This window comes from Microcebus murinus, chromosome 1, assembly GCF_040939455.1.
Source record: "Microcebus murinus isolate Inina chromosome 1, M.murinus_Inina_mat1.0, whole genome shotgun sequence".
Classification (NCBI taxonomy): domain Eukaryota; kingdom Metazoa; phylum Chordata; class Mammalia; order Primates; family Cheirogaleidae; genus Microcebus; species Microcebus murinus.
The window spans coordinates 88,013,105-88,029,647 of record NC_134104.1 but is presented as its reverse complement, the minus strand read 5'-3'; the positions used below and the strand labels follow the sequence as shown (position 1 = coordinate 88,029,647).

General features: G+C 30.9%; 1 protein-coding gene across 4 annotated transcripts in view; it reads left to right on the top strand.

The window, feature by feature from the left end:
- The window catches only part of NLGN1 (neuroligin 1), an 837,921-nt gene that overhangs the window by 370,978 nt on the left and 450,400 nt on the right, over positions 1-16,543 (top strand). For 3 of the 4 annotated variants that reach the window (XM_076003785.1, XM_020286328.2, XM_020286327.2), the window contains 2 exons: positions 8,306-8,365; positions 15,183-15,335. In XM_076003785.1, the coding sequence (XP_075859900.1) occupies positions 8,306-8,365; positions 15,183-15,335 (213 nt within the window). The remainder of the gene's footprint in view (positions 1-8,305; positions 8,366-15,182; positions 15,336-16,543) is intronic. The other variant, XM_076003790.1, reaches the window with a different exon arrangement.

The window sequence follows — 16,543 nt, the reverse complement described above, 5'->3', positions numbered from 1 at the left end:
ACTAGTGTTAAACCATATTTAGTTTTCATCTGTCTTGTTATAGCTATTTTAAAACTCACAGTACAAGATCTACCACTTCTAAGTAAGACTTTAGGCTTTTAAATTCCTGTTCCTTTAGAGTGCTTGCAATTTTAGTCTTAGGAGAAGTTGAATGTGTGTATATTTTAGCTGATGTTAATTTACAATGATTAAATCTTTTTCTCTTTGGGCTTGCGGCTATTATTTTCGACAACTTCAAAAACCTGTGGAATACAAAAATGGATTGAGAGAAAATCTAGAGTGGGAAGATTGTAGGAGCATCCATGAGGCTTCTACAATAATTCAGTCATGGGGTAATGATGGCTCCTGACCAGGCTAATAATAGAAAGTATTGAGTGACAGGAATGAGGTTTCTCTCGGCAATGTGATGAAAACTGGCTGAGATCAGAGGGAGAATGAAAGAATAGGTAAATATTATTTCCAGATTTAGAGTTTGGAGACAGCAGAAAGGGTTATACCTCTGAAAGCAAAATCTGTGTTGGGAGGTAAAATTGGCTTTGAAGGTGGAAGTGATGGCTGTCCCTGTTGTCCTGAGATGCTAGAGAGATATTCAAGCAGAAATAGCTTGTGGAATATTCTATCTTTGTATGAATATAAGGATAATTAGGGCATGTTAATTCTCAGACAAATTGAATTTAAACTTACATGTATGTTTAATAGAAACTGTAAAGTATAAAATTTTAGGAGTTTAGGAGTCTTGGATTTTACTTTTTGGTGATTTCCATTTTATTTGCAAACAGAAATGGAATAAAGCCTTAGAGGTTCCTTTTTCATCATCTAATTTCATTCGAATAAAACTATTCTTGTCTGATGAGAACATAAAGCAGGCCTCTGTATAAAATATTCCCTGCTATATTTCTGAGAATGACTTTTCCTCTTTCTGATTTTTCAGTTTAAGATTCAGACAGGGCAGAGTTTATCAGTGTGTGCTTAAACCCTGCAAATGGCTTCCCATTGCTTTGAGGATTAAGACAGAAATCCTCGGGCAGAATGTGCTGCGTGCTCTGACTGATGCCTGTCTGGTTCTGCCTTGTCATCACCCACTACTCTCTGTTCTACTCGCTATATAACAGCCACACTAACCTCCAGGCCTTCTCTTGTTTTCAGGCCTTTCTACACGCTATTTTTTCTGGCTGAGATCTTCTTCCCACCCTATATTCTCATATTCATCCTTGTGACCGGCTTGGTGTCTACTCTTCTTTGAGGCCTCAAGTCACATTGCACTTACTCACTGACGAGCTCCCAGGCTTGGTTAGGTCACCTTGTATAACATCTCACAGCACCAAGACTTTTCTCTCTTATAATTTGTACTTATAATTTGTAAATGTTTCTACATGTGTGTGATTCATTGTTTAATGTCTCTTTCTCCAAAATTTAATTTTCGAGGGCAGCAGTAGCGACTGTTTTGCTCACCATATATCCTGAACACCTAGTGTAATATATATTTGTTGAATGGCTGGATGACTGAATACTGAAGCCATGGCAGGGAGATTAGGCTATTGATGCCATCCCTATCTCATGCCCATTGAGATAGCTCTGGATATGTGATGGCATTTGTGTCCTTACTGTACTTCTGCTCTAGGTGCAAGTCTGGTTGACGTATGGAAAGTTAGGGCAATGGGTAGTATATCCTCACAAAGTAATAACCCAGCAGCATTCCTCCAGATGAGAAGGAAAGATTGTTCTAAGATTTTTCATGCTGTAGAAATATTGCGTCGGCACTAAAAAAAAAAATCAAACAAATACCATATTATTATAAATGAGCTTGTGCAAATTTGCCGATGCTCAGATTAGGGGTTAGCCTGTTTTATGTACTTTTTTATCTATTTTTATCTATTTTATCTATTTAAAAAATACTATTTTATCTATTTAGATTCTTTTTCCCCCAGATACTATCACTTTTATTCTAGAAGAAATTGCTTTTGACTTCAAAATGTTGTAATCAAGGTAATTTTATGAAGAAAAACTTGTTTTTCTCATAAATACCAATGAGCTCTTCTCAACATACTAGACCAGAAAAAAATTTCTCTTTTCCTCTTTCCCAACTTTAGCATAAGATTCTCCTTTTCCCAAAAGTCATGTTTTCAACTGTGCTCTGCTTCTGAAGAACTGTCTGAGGGAATATATTTTGTGTTCACGTAGGTATTTTCTTTCAACACAAAGATGCACAAAGAGCCTGTGTGCTGCTTTCATACCTGGGAAGCTAGTCCATTCCAAAACATGTGTACATATGGCCATTAGCCAACACAGGCAGCTCACCTAAATGATACCCACACATCGCCATGAATGGCAGAGTTCCTCCACCAAGGTTTGCATAGATATGCATTCTTTTGACTATCAATTGTTCCAAAGTTCACTTCCAATATCTCATCACAGTGGTTTGCATTACATTTTTATTTCCACATAATACAGATTTATGGCATTGCTCAAAAATATTATTTCCCTTTAACTAAAGAATTTTCCAAAAAGATTTACTTTTCAGCTATGATTTCTTCTTCTTTTTTTAAATTTCAGAATATTATGAGAGTACAAACCATTTTGGTTACATATAATGCCTTAGCCTGAACCAAGCCAGAGCTGTAAGTGTGCCTTTCCCCCATACACTGCACTCTGCATCCATTTGTTGTGGGTTTACCCACCCCTACCATCCCCTTCCACCTGACTGGCACCCAGGAATATTACTACCATGTGAATACCTTCATTGTTGATCAGTTAGTACCAATATTATGGGGAGTACCTGTGGTCCACGTTTTCCCATCCTTGTGATACCTCACTTCAAAGTGTAGACTCAAGCTCTATCCAGGATAAGAGGTGCTAGTTCGCCATTGTTTTTTTAGTCGAGTAATATTCCATGGTACACATATACCACATTTTATTAATCCACTCACGTATTGATTGGCACTTGGGTTGTTTCCACATCTTTGCAATTGTGAATTGTGCTGCCATAAACATTCAACTATAGATGCCTTTATTATAGAATGTCTTTTTTTCCTTTGGGTAGATGCCTAACAGTGGTATTGCTGGATCAAATGGTATTTCTATTTTTAGCTCTTTGAGATATCTCCAAATTATTTTCCACAAGGGTTGTACTAATTTGCAGTCCCACTGACAGTGTAAGAATGTTCCAATTTCTCCATATCCATGCCAACATTTGTTGTTTTGGGACTTTTTGATAAAAGCCATTCTCACTGGAGTTAGGTGGTATTTCATTATGTTGTTGATTTGCATTTCGCTAATGATTAGAGATGTTGAGCACTTTTTTGTTTGTTTGCTGGCCATTATTCTTTTTCTGAAAAGTTTCATTTCATGTCTTTTGCCCATTTATTGATGGGGTTGTTTGATTTTTACTTGTTAATTTTCTTAAGTTCTATATAGATTCTTGTTATCAGTCCTTTATCAGATGTGCATCATGCAAACAGAATAATGACCAGTTTAGAATTCTTTATGATTTCTTTATATCTGTAGTTGATAGTTTAAGAAATGTGATAACTTTTTGTTAAATAAATATAGTAGGATCAAATTAGTATTATTCTAAATCACTATCACTCATTTCTATATTCTCAAAAGGTATGTATTCATTCTAGTTGTATAAAATCAACTACATTTCAATGAGTAAAATTCAAGAGCTTTGCAATGACACCAACTATCATGATATCTTATTTCTTAAAATCATTACATTTTAATGTTTGTCCATTTACAATAATATACTACTGTTGTCATTTAAAATGCTTTGAATTCTGGCATTGCCCTCCATATGGGCCACACATAGATTTTTCACATCCTTGCTTCACATTTATAAACCATATTTTTTCCTGAGAGAATACATGCCTTAGGATGTTTATTTAGCCTGCTTCTGATGGCTCCAGAGCAACAATGGCAATATCCTTAAATTCTCTCATTCTGTAGAAATGGCCTTAGGGATGCTTTACAATCCGTTTACCTTAAAGGCTGCTGGGTCAAGAGGATAGGGAAAGAGGAGAACAAGGTCGCCAGCCAGGGCTTTCCATCTATCATGGTAGGATGGCTGGAGCCAGAAGCTCTAAATAATTGTAATACTTTCAGAGACTTGTTCCCTACAGAAGGACAAATTTCTCATGGCCACCTTTTCTAAATCAGGAGCTAATAATACCTTCAGCCTATTTGCCTTTCGTAGACATGTGTGACAGGAAGTATGGATAATTTCTGCTGAATTGAACCCATAATGAAGGAATTTATAATCAGTTCTAATGTATTTGAGAACTAAAGTATATTAGCCCTTCATCAAAGGGAATGATAAAAAGCAGCATTAATATGGGTGGATAGTAATTATTTCCAAGCTCATAATTATTCTCCAGTTAACTACAGAGAAATGCTGATATTTTTGCTTCTTTTTTAAAAAGTAAAAAGCTCTTTGGTCAGATTCTGAGATGTAAGAATGTATTACATGTCTGTTGTAAAGGCCCATACTTCGAATTATGCTTATGTTAATTGCAAAGGAATTATTTTTTAATTAAATGAGTTCAAAGTTCATGGTTAGGAGTTCCCTTTACCTTGCTTAGCCCTGTTGTTTCACCACTGAATCTATTTATTGCCTATAGGAGATATAAAATATAGTAATTACTCTCACTCCCTTTCAAAATGACAGGAGGTCTACTTTCCTATTAACTCTAATGAGAGTTATGTGTGTGTTCCTCAGGGAGGACAGACCCAATAGAGTTTCAAGGTAAAATAAATCACTTCTACATTCAGGTTTTAGTGGTCTCATTTGCTTTATATTTTGGTGCTTTAAGATACCCATTTTAAATTGCTGGTATTGAAAATGCAGTATTTGCTGTTTAAAAGAAACATAAGCTATAGTTGGATTGTTGTTAATAATTGTTATTTCTGTTTGAAGGATACATGTTTTACCCATTGGGGAAATGATGCTGGACCACTTAGAGAAATACACAGTCCCTAAAATGTGATTATCTACTTTTCATAAGAAAATTATTGCCAATTACCTTTTACAATATTTCTTTCTACTTTAAATGTTTTAATGTCAGTAATTACATCAATTGTGACAGTTTAGAATAAAGGAAATATGAGCCACAGTGGCTGATACTCTAGGAAAGAAGGCAGCTCGATGCTGTTTGGTCTCTAGAATGGGGATAAGGAGCCCTGAGATCACACAGGGCTCAGTTTCTGTAATCCACAAGCATATGTTTACTCCACTGAGGCTTCCTCAGAGAAACCAATGTTGAGTTTCCCAATTTGCAACATTGGACCCTCTCAGATATTTATTTCACTGCCTTTCAGCATAGAGATAAAGGAAATCTATTTCCTTTCTTCTTATAATCAGTTTTGCCAAAAACTGTTACCAACCCTCTTCTTCCCAGGGAACCTTCAAAAATCAAATGTGTAAAAATTCTCAGTGTTAAAAAGAAAAAAACCCTGTTATGCTGGAATTACTAAAATACTGCTGTAGTCCATACAATGGGAACAATTTAATATCACCTAATAACAAGGTTTTATTTAGTATCAATAAATAAAATTTATTGGATGAATGTGATTTTATCCTCCGGTAGGTTAATGATGTCCTCATGTATTTATAATATTGAAGCAATATCTATATGTAATTCTTCAGATTATTACAGTAAAAGATGTCCTGTAAAATGTACGTGAGCAATCATTATCCCTTACCAGTTAAGAGGCACACAGTTTCCTCAGTAAGAAAGGTGGTAATATAACTAACCATAGCAAAAAACTGGGTCAATCAACCATCCATCCAAGGAAAAACTCTGTGTGTGTAGTCTCATTTCTATGACTTCGCTACTTATGCTGTCAAATAGCAACTGAGAACTATGTGCTACATGGAAAGAAGTGAGGGATGATGTTTTAATAAAAATTCTTTTACTAGTGTATGACTTTTAGGCACAAGAGCCAGCAATTCTGTCTGCATGTAAAGTATGTAAAATCACTGGCTTGTTGGCTGTAGAACCTGAATGATTTCCCATAGAAATCATGTAAATTGTCTTGGGTACCTTAGGAAGGAAAAGAAATGCACTTTCATAGGAATCATCCAAGAGAGATTTCTTATATAGCCCTAAACATAATAAAGAGAGTAATTTGATTGTGATAGGTTTTACATGTGCCTTCATATTTTAGCAAACTAATGACTCAGCAAAAAAATTTTTTGAGCTTACAATAGTGTTTTCTTAATATAGCCAAGAATTAAGCAGATTAAGTCATTTAACTCAAATTGGAAAGTCAGTAGTAGTTTTGGCAGAAATAAATACCACTGCACTTAATTTGTGTTGCTAACCAATAATTAAAACCATAACTTTTATATAGCATCCTGGAAAATAGAATTGTGAAAAAATATATATGTGTAGTCTTAGATAATTATAGAAAAATAAAAAGCTTGAAAGTATAATTTTTGAAATCTAATATTTTGAATGAAATTAGAAATATTTCAACTATAGTATTTTGATTCAGCAATTTAAAACTTTAAATTAAAAATATGTATGTATTTCAAAAATGTAGCAACATTGTTGTATTAACATCAAATAATCCTAAGGGTGCTTTTTGCATTTAAACAGGGTCATATTAAAGAAAGGCAGATTTCTGTGAACTTGCAATGGAGTGCCAATTAATATGTTATTGTTTTATCTAGGTTTTATCTTAATGGAATAATTGCTTACAGGTGTGACTATAAAAGTATATCACTTAATCTGTTGTGTACAGTTTTCCCTGTCTGTATTTGGAATGAACTTCAAATTATAACCTTACAATTGAGATAGTGAATGAGTCCCTTAAATTACATCATCAGTTTCTGCTTTTCCAATACTTTAATCTTTTCCAGTTATTACTATTTTTCAAGGCTATCTCTCAGAGCTGATAAAGCATAACTGTATTATAGCTCACTTTTTTCCTTCTGTTTTCTGGGGTAGTGTTTTTCATTTCTTGAGGGTTAATGATAGCAGGTTTAGTTTTGAATTACAAATACAATGCACAATAATCTCTGAAAAGACTTACAAGTCTCTATCAAAATGTTTAACAATCCTTCCGTATAAAGTGTTCTTAGAATTAAATGCCTGCTTCTTTACTATTTCTTATTGAAATCAACACATGACTTTCTGTCCCTTTTTTTACACTTTTTTCTATGACTTTTTTTTTTGCATGATGAAATTCTCTTGCTTACTGCTATGTGGTTGGCTGTCTTTTAGCTTGAGTGTTCTGTGTTTGTAAGTGATTGCTTTTTGCATGAAGAATATGAAATATCATACAAATTAAATGGTTTTGGAAACAAAAGAATGCTTCACTTTGCTTTTTTTGTGTGCTGAGTATGTCAACTATGTGACACTTAAAATTACTTTCATCTGGCCTTTGACTTCCCCTTTGGTGTGTGCTCCTTTATTCTAGCAAATTAGCATTGTTAAGTATAATAAAACATTTATTAAACATTCACAGTGTTTTAATACAATTATTCTACTAAAACATGATCCTATTATAAATAACTATACTGGGCATGAAACTGTACTAAGGCATAATTCCATTATATTACTAAATTGATTATGAAATATAAGCCTTGAGTTTGTAACTACTTTAATAACTAAACACTGACTTCTATTGATGGTACCTTTGCTCTGCTGACTGATGAGATTATGCATTGATATATGGTGCAGGCTGCAAATGTCTTAAATCCACAGCTAATATTTAAATGAAAACACATGGGGAAATATTTGTGTAATGACAAGTAATTTTAAAAAGTCACAGTTTTGAAAAATGTATAAGTTAATGTGTAAAAACTATGTGTTAATGCTCTTACAAAAAAAACAAAAGAAAAAGAAAACAACTAAAAAATTTTCATATCTCTTGTTTTCTCTAATGTTATTATGTTGTTCCAAATAAAAGAACGAGTTTGATCTACTTTCTTTATTGCTGTCACCAATTTAAATTAGAAAAGACACTGAATAAATTAAGTTCTTTCAACTAATAAAACTGTTTACTTTTTGTATGCAATGGGTATTTAAAAAAATCATTTTCTTTGCTTATGACTTGACTTTCAAAACATAATGTATTTTTTATGTTGGATTTATTCACAAACCAAATCTTCTATGAGATATTTTGGGGAAAGGGATTTTTTTCTTAAACAAAATAGATAATCAATTATGACATTACCACTTCCCCACTCTTTTTGGAAGTATCCTTGAGAATTTTAGTATTTATATTTCTTTTTTCCCCTCAGTCTTGTTTATTCTTGAATTGTCTTTTTTTTTTCCCTCCATTTCTCCGTTCTCAATCCTAGGTCCCCTTACAAAGAAACAGACAGATGATTTAGGTGATAATGACGGTGCTGAAGATGAAGGTATTTTTTTCCACCAAATCTATTTGCATGACAAGGGCCTCAATCACTTTTTCCACCCCTTTCTATTTTTTTACTTCTTGTCTTTTTTTGAAGAGTTGTTTTTAATTCCCGTTTTTGATGTGTTTTGTCTTCTTGCTTGTTGTTACATATAAATATACATTTTTAATTTTTTTAAAAAAATGAATGTTAAGTTTTACATTTTGATGCCAACCATTAAAATGTTTTAAAAAGAGGGGCATTTTTTTGTTTTCTTGAACTGACTTTTGATATGTTTCATCCCACGTTTTGACTGAAATTTGTCCACATTCTTTGAACTAACAATCTCTCCCTTGTAGTCTCTCTGTGCCCATTTTGCATGTCTTCTAATATATGTAAATATTATACCCAATATCAAAATGTGTTTCATTTTTACATTTGATATTTGTTTAAAAAGAACCCCACACCCAATGATATTAAGGACAAGCCAAAAGCTGATATAAAAGTGTTTCTTGAGCAATATATTTTAAAGAAATACTGTTTTTTTGTTGATTTGCTTAAATGTCATATAAATAAAATTAAATTGTGTAGATAAGAAAGGCATTATACCTGTTTAGATAGCTGCAGTAAGCATTGTGCGTACTTTAGACACATAATAGTATTTTTGGTAGGATGAATAGGTATTTTTTAAACAAGTTTAAATGAATATCTTTTAATTTCAGAGACAATTCTAGATTGGCAAATAAAATATTCTTATTTTCAAAGTTTTGCCAACCATAAGCAATAAAATATTTACTACTTCATTAATATCAAAATTGTTTTCTCTTTCCAACTTTCTTATGATATATAATTCTGATTTATTCTGTAAAACTAAGTACTCACTCCATTGAGATATTTCTCATCTCACTCTATCTTACTTGATGTTAAATTGGATGTCTAAGAGGCCAATTGATTCTTGGTTCCATTTAGGACTTGCTTTTTACTTTTATTTTTCTTTCTTTTTTTTTAATGCTATCCTACTCAAAACTCTTATAGAGGTAACCAATATAATACCAGGTTTAATTTTAAATTGTCAGAAACCTAGAAATTAAATCTCATGACCACATTAATAATAAGAAGGGCTTTTCAAAATGAAATAATCAACAGCTAGGTCCATAGAAATGCTAGTTTTATGAGTTATAAGGGAACTATGAATAAATGAATCTTTACTAAATAATTTGCAGTTTGCATTGACACATATATTTAATAAACTCCTTCACAATAGAAAATGAAATTACAGAGGTGAGGTATTGAAAACTTAAAAACTATATTTGATGTTATTATTTTTACAACATATAAGAATTATTTTGATTAAATGAAATTTATGACATTTGATTAAAGAATTTACCATGAACTCCAGCAGTGGAATAAAGATTAAACACGAAGCAGTCATTAATATTGAAATATTAATAAATCATTATAGCTGTCCAAGAGTTATTATTTTGAAAGTTAAATAGCTAAAAATAGATATAGTATCAAAATGCAAATTGTGATTTTTTTTTAACACTGTGGGAAATCTCATATATTCAAACATTCAGGACATTTACTGACTTTGTAGGACATGGTTTACTGTTCCCAAAGCTCTGTAGAAGACTGCTTCCACTTTCAGGCTTTGGAATTTACTGAACCCTTTAAAAATTCTTAACTCCTAGATATTTGTTATCTAAACACTTAATGTATACAGTGCTTTTTAGTGTGTATGTTTGTAAACGTCAAATGTTCCCAAGGTAGTCACAAGGTTAATATACATTACTTTCCTATTTTAAAAATATTTTGATTGCTCATTTAATATATATATATGTATATATATTTTTTGGTAGAGCAGCATTAAGTAAGACATTTACATGTTTAGAATAGATACCTTTGAGCAAACATAGTTCAGGCATGTTAACGTGAATCTATCTTATAGAGCTGTTTTGAAACACATTTAACATTTTTAAATAGCCATTTAAAATATTTAAAATAATCCTAAACCGCTATTTAAATTGGCAGGTAGTATTTGAACTAAGCCACTCAGTCACAAGAGTTACTAAATCAATAAATATTTTTAAATGCTCTGAAGTGTAGACTGTCACAACGGTCAATTCAAGTTTGGTCTATTCCTCTATCCTGTTTGGTATAATTGCTTTGAAGACAAGAAAGATGAATTCAAATATCCTACAGGAAAAAAATGTTTTGTAGAAAAGTCTGAGCATCTTTTATTCAAATCCTTTTACAATTATTTTGTAGATGTGGGTGTGAGTATAAACTGTGTCCAATTTTCACATTTAAATTGTTCCAAATGTTGAATCAGTATCACTTGACTTTAAAGCAACAAATAAATTACTTGATAAACTAATTCTTTTACTTCAGTAAGAAGTCAGGTTATCTGATCATTTATATGAAATTCTGATTATCCAATAGTTTTACACCTGTGCCTGATTTCCAGGACCCTCTCTCAGCCACTGCACTGGGAAGCTACCTGCTACGTTGGTTGGAACTTGCCCCTTATTCACTTAATCTAATGAAAGTCTCTCTTCTCTGTGGAGCACTATTCTTCATTTCTAATTCTTATTTGTGCCCCTACCATCATTCTTTTGCCATATTTAGGTCAAACACAATGTATCATTTTTTCATTTGTGTTTTTCAATAAACAAAAGAACTGTATACTTTATGAGCTATTCCTATACTTTTAAAAAATCTAATCTTAAGTGATAAAAATGGTTTAAACAACATCCCAGATTCCCCTACCAATTTTTTTGGAAATTTGAGATATTTAAAAATTATTTAAATTATGCTAAGAAATATTTAAATATTAATATCTTAATATTTAAATGCAATTTTATATCCTACACAGAGTTTTATAAAAATTGCCTTGTAGATTTTCTATATTTATTAGCTAAAGATGTACCTTTAATTTTTCTAAGTGCAGTTTAACAAACAAAAATTCAGCCAACACTTCTATATTCTTTTGCTGGTTCTGAATGATAACTTGAGGTTCATGAAAATAATTAGGAGGCACAAAAGTATGCCTTGAAATATATTTTTGTATATTAGAATAAGATTTGAGATGTTGTTTCACAATTCTAAAACTGTTAAATCCCAAAACTCTGAAATATGATCAAAAACTTGGGTCCTTTAAGAAGATAGAAACCAATAAATATATTAAAGGAGTTAGTTATATGATTAATAATTAAGCACAAGAGCCCATTAAAGGAAATGTTATTCCAAACCCTGGTTGTCAAACACAAATAAATCTACAATAACTGCTGCAGATTTATTGCCACTTGCTACATTGGCTTAAAATTTTGGTTTATCAGAAAAATAAAATAGTTACTAAAACTTAAAATCAAGTTGTGTACTCAGATTCCAATTTTTTATTTTTTTCCAACTTGAAGAACTTAATTAAAATACTTTCTTAAAAATTTAGAAGAAAAATAATCATCATTGTAATATTTATTTTCCCCTACTCTTTTCAGGTCCCTATGTGCTTAGCACAACTTAAAAACATTGAACTGTTGGGCCAAGGAAGAAATAAAGAAGGAAATTTAAAAATTTCTTGAAACATATGAAAATAGAATCACAACATATCAAAACCTATGGGATATGGAAAAAAGCAGTATTAAAAGGAAAATTTACAGCAATAAGCACCTACAGTAAAAAAATAGAAAAACTTCAAAAACATTGCAAATAACAGAAAATATAAACATGCTTGATAAACATTTGTAGGGTTTTTTTTGAGTGCATTTTTATTTGCTAGATAAATGGAATAACATTTGTAGTTTTTACTGGAATTGAACTAGTATTTAAATTGTGAGAAAATTCTCACAATTTAAATAAAATTGGTAGCAGCTGTTTTAGGCAAAGTAAAAATTGTTAGGTGAAAATCCGTAGCTCACACATTCCACCATATTTATAGTTGGTTAAATATGAGACAATGTTTAGTGGGATGACTCGGGTCTAAAAAATTCATTATAAATTACTAAAGTGCATTTGATATATTTGTACTGATGATAAATGCCCCCTCAATATTATTATTAAAATTATGACATTAGCAGATAGTATTCAATGGTAGACTATCAGTTTTATTTATAAAATTTCTGGTTCCTTTAAAACATGAAGTAAATAGTTATAATTTAAACTGTTTTCGTTACTATCCACATCAAAAATACCCAGTAATATATGCAGAAAAGTAAAGCCTAAGATAGAAATCTTTGAGAAAACAATATAAAAAGTAAAGCTTAAGATAGACCATTCTGACAATACATTATCAAAGAATTCTAATTTTTCTGTAATAGAAAATTTCTAAAGTTTATACAGTTTCCCAAACATTACTAGCAAATTAAGAGTGGTTATATCCAAGAATTTTACTTATTTTAGTAATTAATATTTTTTATAACATTAACTTCAGTGTTACTTCAAGTGAAAAATGTATTTTTCAGAACATAGCATTAGAATTTCATAAAACATTCTGGGAAAAAGAACTGCTCAATATATTAAGTTCTTAGGCAAGGCTGAAATCTTTGAAAAGTTTGTAAAGACAAATTGGAAATTAGGATCAACCCAAACTATCAGTAATCCTTTCAAGTCTAATTTTCAAAGAAAAAAAGAGATACCACTTAAAAGAGTTCCTAGAATTTATTGTCATATTTTCAGAGTTTCCTGACAATGTCTGCTTCATTTTGTTATTAGGTATAAAACGTGGCAGGTCTTCTCAATGTGTGCCTGTATTGTTTTCCAGGTGAACAGAATGGTTCTACTAAGATTTCATTACTGTTCACAGTTGGTGCTTTGTAATTCTATGTAATTTTAATTAAAGAAGAATTCTGAAACAGCCTCCCTCTGTGCTACCTCCAAGCATACAATTAGCAGAGTACAGTGTCTGCTGTGAACAGTCAGTTAATGATTTCAGTTTAATAATTTATTATTGCCTCTTCAGTGCCAGCCATACTAGAAAAATAAGAAGCTGGAACCGTATGTAGCACACAGGCATTTAAGGTGCATAGTTTAACAATTTCAAAAGGATTACTTTCTCTGTGTAAGTCTAACATCTCCACAAGCTCTCAAATCTTTACAAATGAGTGAATACCATTACCTCTCCCAAGGATTCAAGGAGAAAGTAAATTTAGGTTTCCTTCTTAAACATAGCTGTTTTTAGAGGATGATATTTCTATGTTAAAGTATCCTCCTGTCACTACTTTAAAACAAGACACTCTTCTCAAGCACATGCTTGGGAGGGTGAGGGGTGGAAGTTAGTTATACACTCATATTAAGTCAAATTTAAAATAGTCTTTTAAAAAGTTCTGCAATGAACCATTTCCCCTACTTAAATATCTGAACAAGTAAGATGAGCTGCAATTCCTTATCCTAAAATAATTTTTCCTTTAAAGAAAGCACTTTATTATTACAGTATAAAAATCAAAGCATTTATATAAGTCATTTTTATAGGTAATATAAAGCAGTCTCTAAATATTAACCTTTGTTCTTTCAATGAATTTGTATCATATTAGTCCATTCTGAAAGCTGGTACTTTGATTTTTAAAATATAGGAGAGTTAAGTTTGATAAAAAATGTCAAAAGTAAAGAAACAAAACCATATTATTAAATGACACTTTCTAATATTAGTATTAAAAATATACTTGATCTAATTTTGTTTTAATTTGGGGTATAAAAGATCCAGGGCTATTACATATTAGTAATGTTTTTATGTACATTCATAGTCATATATATACATATATTATAATATTTCAATCTACATAATATATAATTAAAACCATTTTTGCCCATTTACAGTTTAGCTTTTTTCTATAGGTATCAGTCCTTTCTTAATATTGATTAAAATTATCTTATGTTTCTTTTATATATTATTTTTATATCCTTATGAAAATTACATAATTAGGGAAAATATCTTAGAAAAGCAAACATATTTGACTAAAATTCATAGCTGTAGAAATCATCTTAACATCACTCTAAATTTTAGTACTTTACACTTAGCTCTAGCCTGTCTCATGACTAAATGATAAAAACATAGAGTCAAAGTGGGAATAAGAAGAGTATATTGCCTATACAAAGAGGTGAAAAAATATAATTTAGTCTGTTCTCTTCTCCCAAAAGGTAAGAGTGGGTGGAATGAGTGGATGTCCTGGACTTTCTAAAAACTATCACTTAAATATCATTTCCATAAATGCAATAAGAGGAACATAGATGCACATACTTTACTGTCTGAACATACATCTATCATCACTTAAATAGTGAAACAAAACTTCTTGCAATATATAACATAATACTGTAATTATGTTCACAAATTGGAGCATAAATGACTTAATGTAATCAGATTACATTTGATACAAAGTTTTACAGTAAATAAAAAATGGAAAAATATTGTTTTACTCACAATGCAAATAATACTATTGTCCTTAGTTTATGGTTCATAAGTTCCTTGTGAAGTCTATAACATTTTTAAAAAGTGGTCCTAAGAGTCATTGTCATTCTCTTTTTTTTAGTTTTATTGTCACTTCAGGATTTAATCAAAATGCACTAACATTCAAACTTAATTTCAATTAATTAATTTCAATTTGTCTAAATTTTGTAATTTGGTTTGTAGTTTGTAAACAAAACTCTAGATATGAAATAATGGATGCCTATTGATCTTTTCTACAATAGCTCTTAATATAAATTGCTTAAGAAACACTTTAATAAAAGCAGCAATTTAAAAAGCTATATTAAAATCATGCCCTCTTGTCCCTAAAATGGAAAATATATTCTCTGCTTCATTATGTGTGTTTTTTGAGATAAGAACAATTGCCAACCATTTGTTTTCCAGATATTCGGGACAGTGGGGGTCCCAAACCAGTGATGGTGTATATCCATGGTGGCTCATATATGGAAGGTACTGGAAATTTATATGATGGGAGTGTCTTGGCAAGTTATGGCAATGTGATCGTCATCACAGTCAACTATCGCCTTGGGGTACTTGGTAAGAGGTCTCTTTTTGTTTTTCATCATTAATTCATGAAATATGTGATCAACTTGTTTTGACTTGTTTTTGTTCTGTTTTGCTTTGCTTCACTCATTTTTCTATGCTTGTTGACTTTGAACCAAAATTTTTGATTGTTTTAATGAATTCTATAGATGTTCATAAATTACTTGATGAAGGACAGCTAAGGTTGGTTTTAAAATATGAAACTAAAAGATAATGAAATTGTTCACATTTTTATGGAATACACTTCATGGTTTGGCTTTATAAAATTGTGAAAGGCAACAATGGCAGTGCCTTACTAATGAAGAGAGTCTCTGGACAAATTTTTACTTCTAATTTCTTTCTTCCAGTGCTTTAAAATTGCCTAATATTTGCCATGAGCTCAGAAATAAGTTTATATTCTCTTCTAGAATATGTGTATGGACTGGCTTTGGGGAGTGATTGTTTCTCATTGTGGTAGAGGTCTTTTTGCTTTTTTTTTTTTTTCGGTTCCATAATAATTAGGAATATTTTCTCTGAATGTATTGTCATGGGATTATTTAATTTAAAAGACATACATTGATTTCATAAAGTAACAGAGTTCAATTTAATAATGTGTACTGTTTCCAAAAAAATTAAAAGTCAAAGTAGAGATCTTTGATTTTAGCAAAGAGTGTAGAGAAATATTATTTGCAAAATAATTGATCAGATACTCTGAGATATGCATGTTATTTTATGTAATAATCAGTTTTTAAAAGATAAGCTTGCTATTCTAGTATGTTTATTTGTTATAGTATTATCATAGTTTCTGGAATAAAATTACTACATTGTTTAGTAAAACATCTTTATCTATGGTGTATTTAGTTAAAAGAATTTGCTAAAAGAGCACAATTCGTTGACAAAAGATTTTTTTAACCTTATTTGTTCTCAAAGTTTTATTCCATATTATAAACATAAAGAAGTACAATTTATAATTTTGTTTAGACACAAAGAGGCACCTCACTCTTTCATTTGTACCCTAAAATATTTTGAAAAAGGAATTTATATTATATTTCCTTTTATAATAATTGTTAATGTCATATATTTATCCATGTTGAGAATCAGGGTTTTTTTTTCCTCTTCAATGTTACTGTTATTCTAACTCCTATGTAATTATAATTCTATGTTTATGCTAATCACAAAATATTTAAAAAGATAAAATAATTTCTGTTAGAGTGTTTATATAT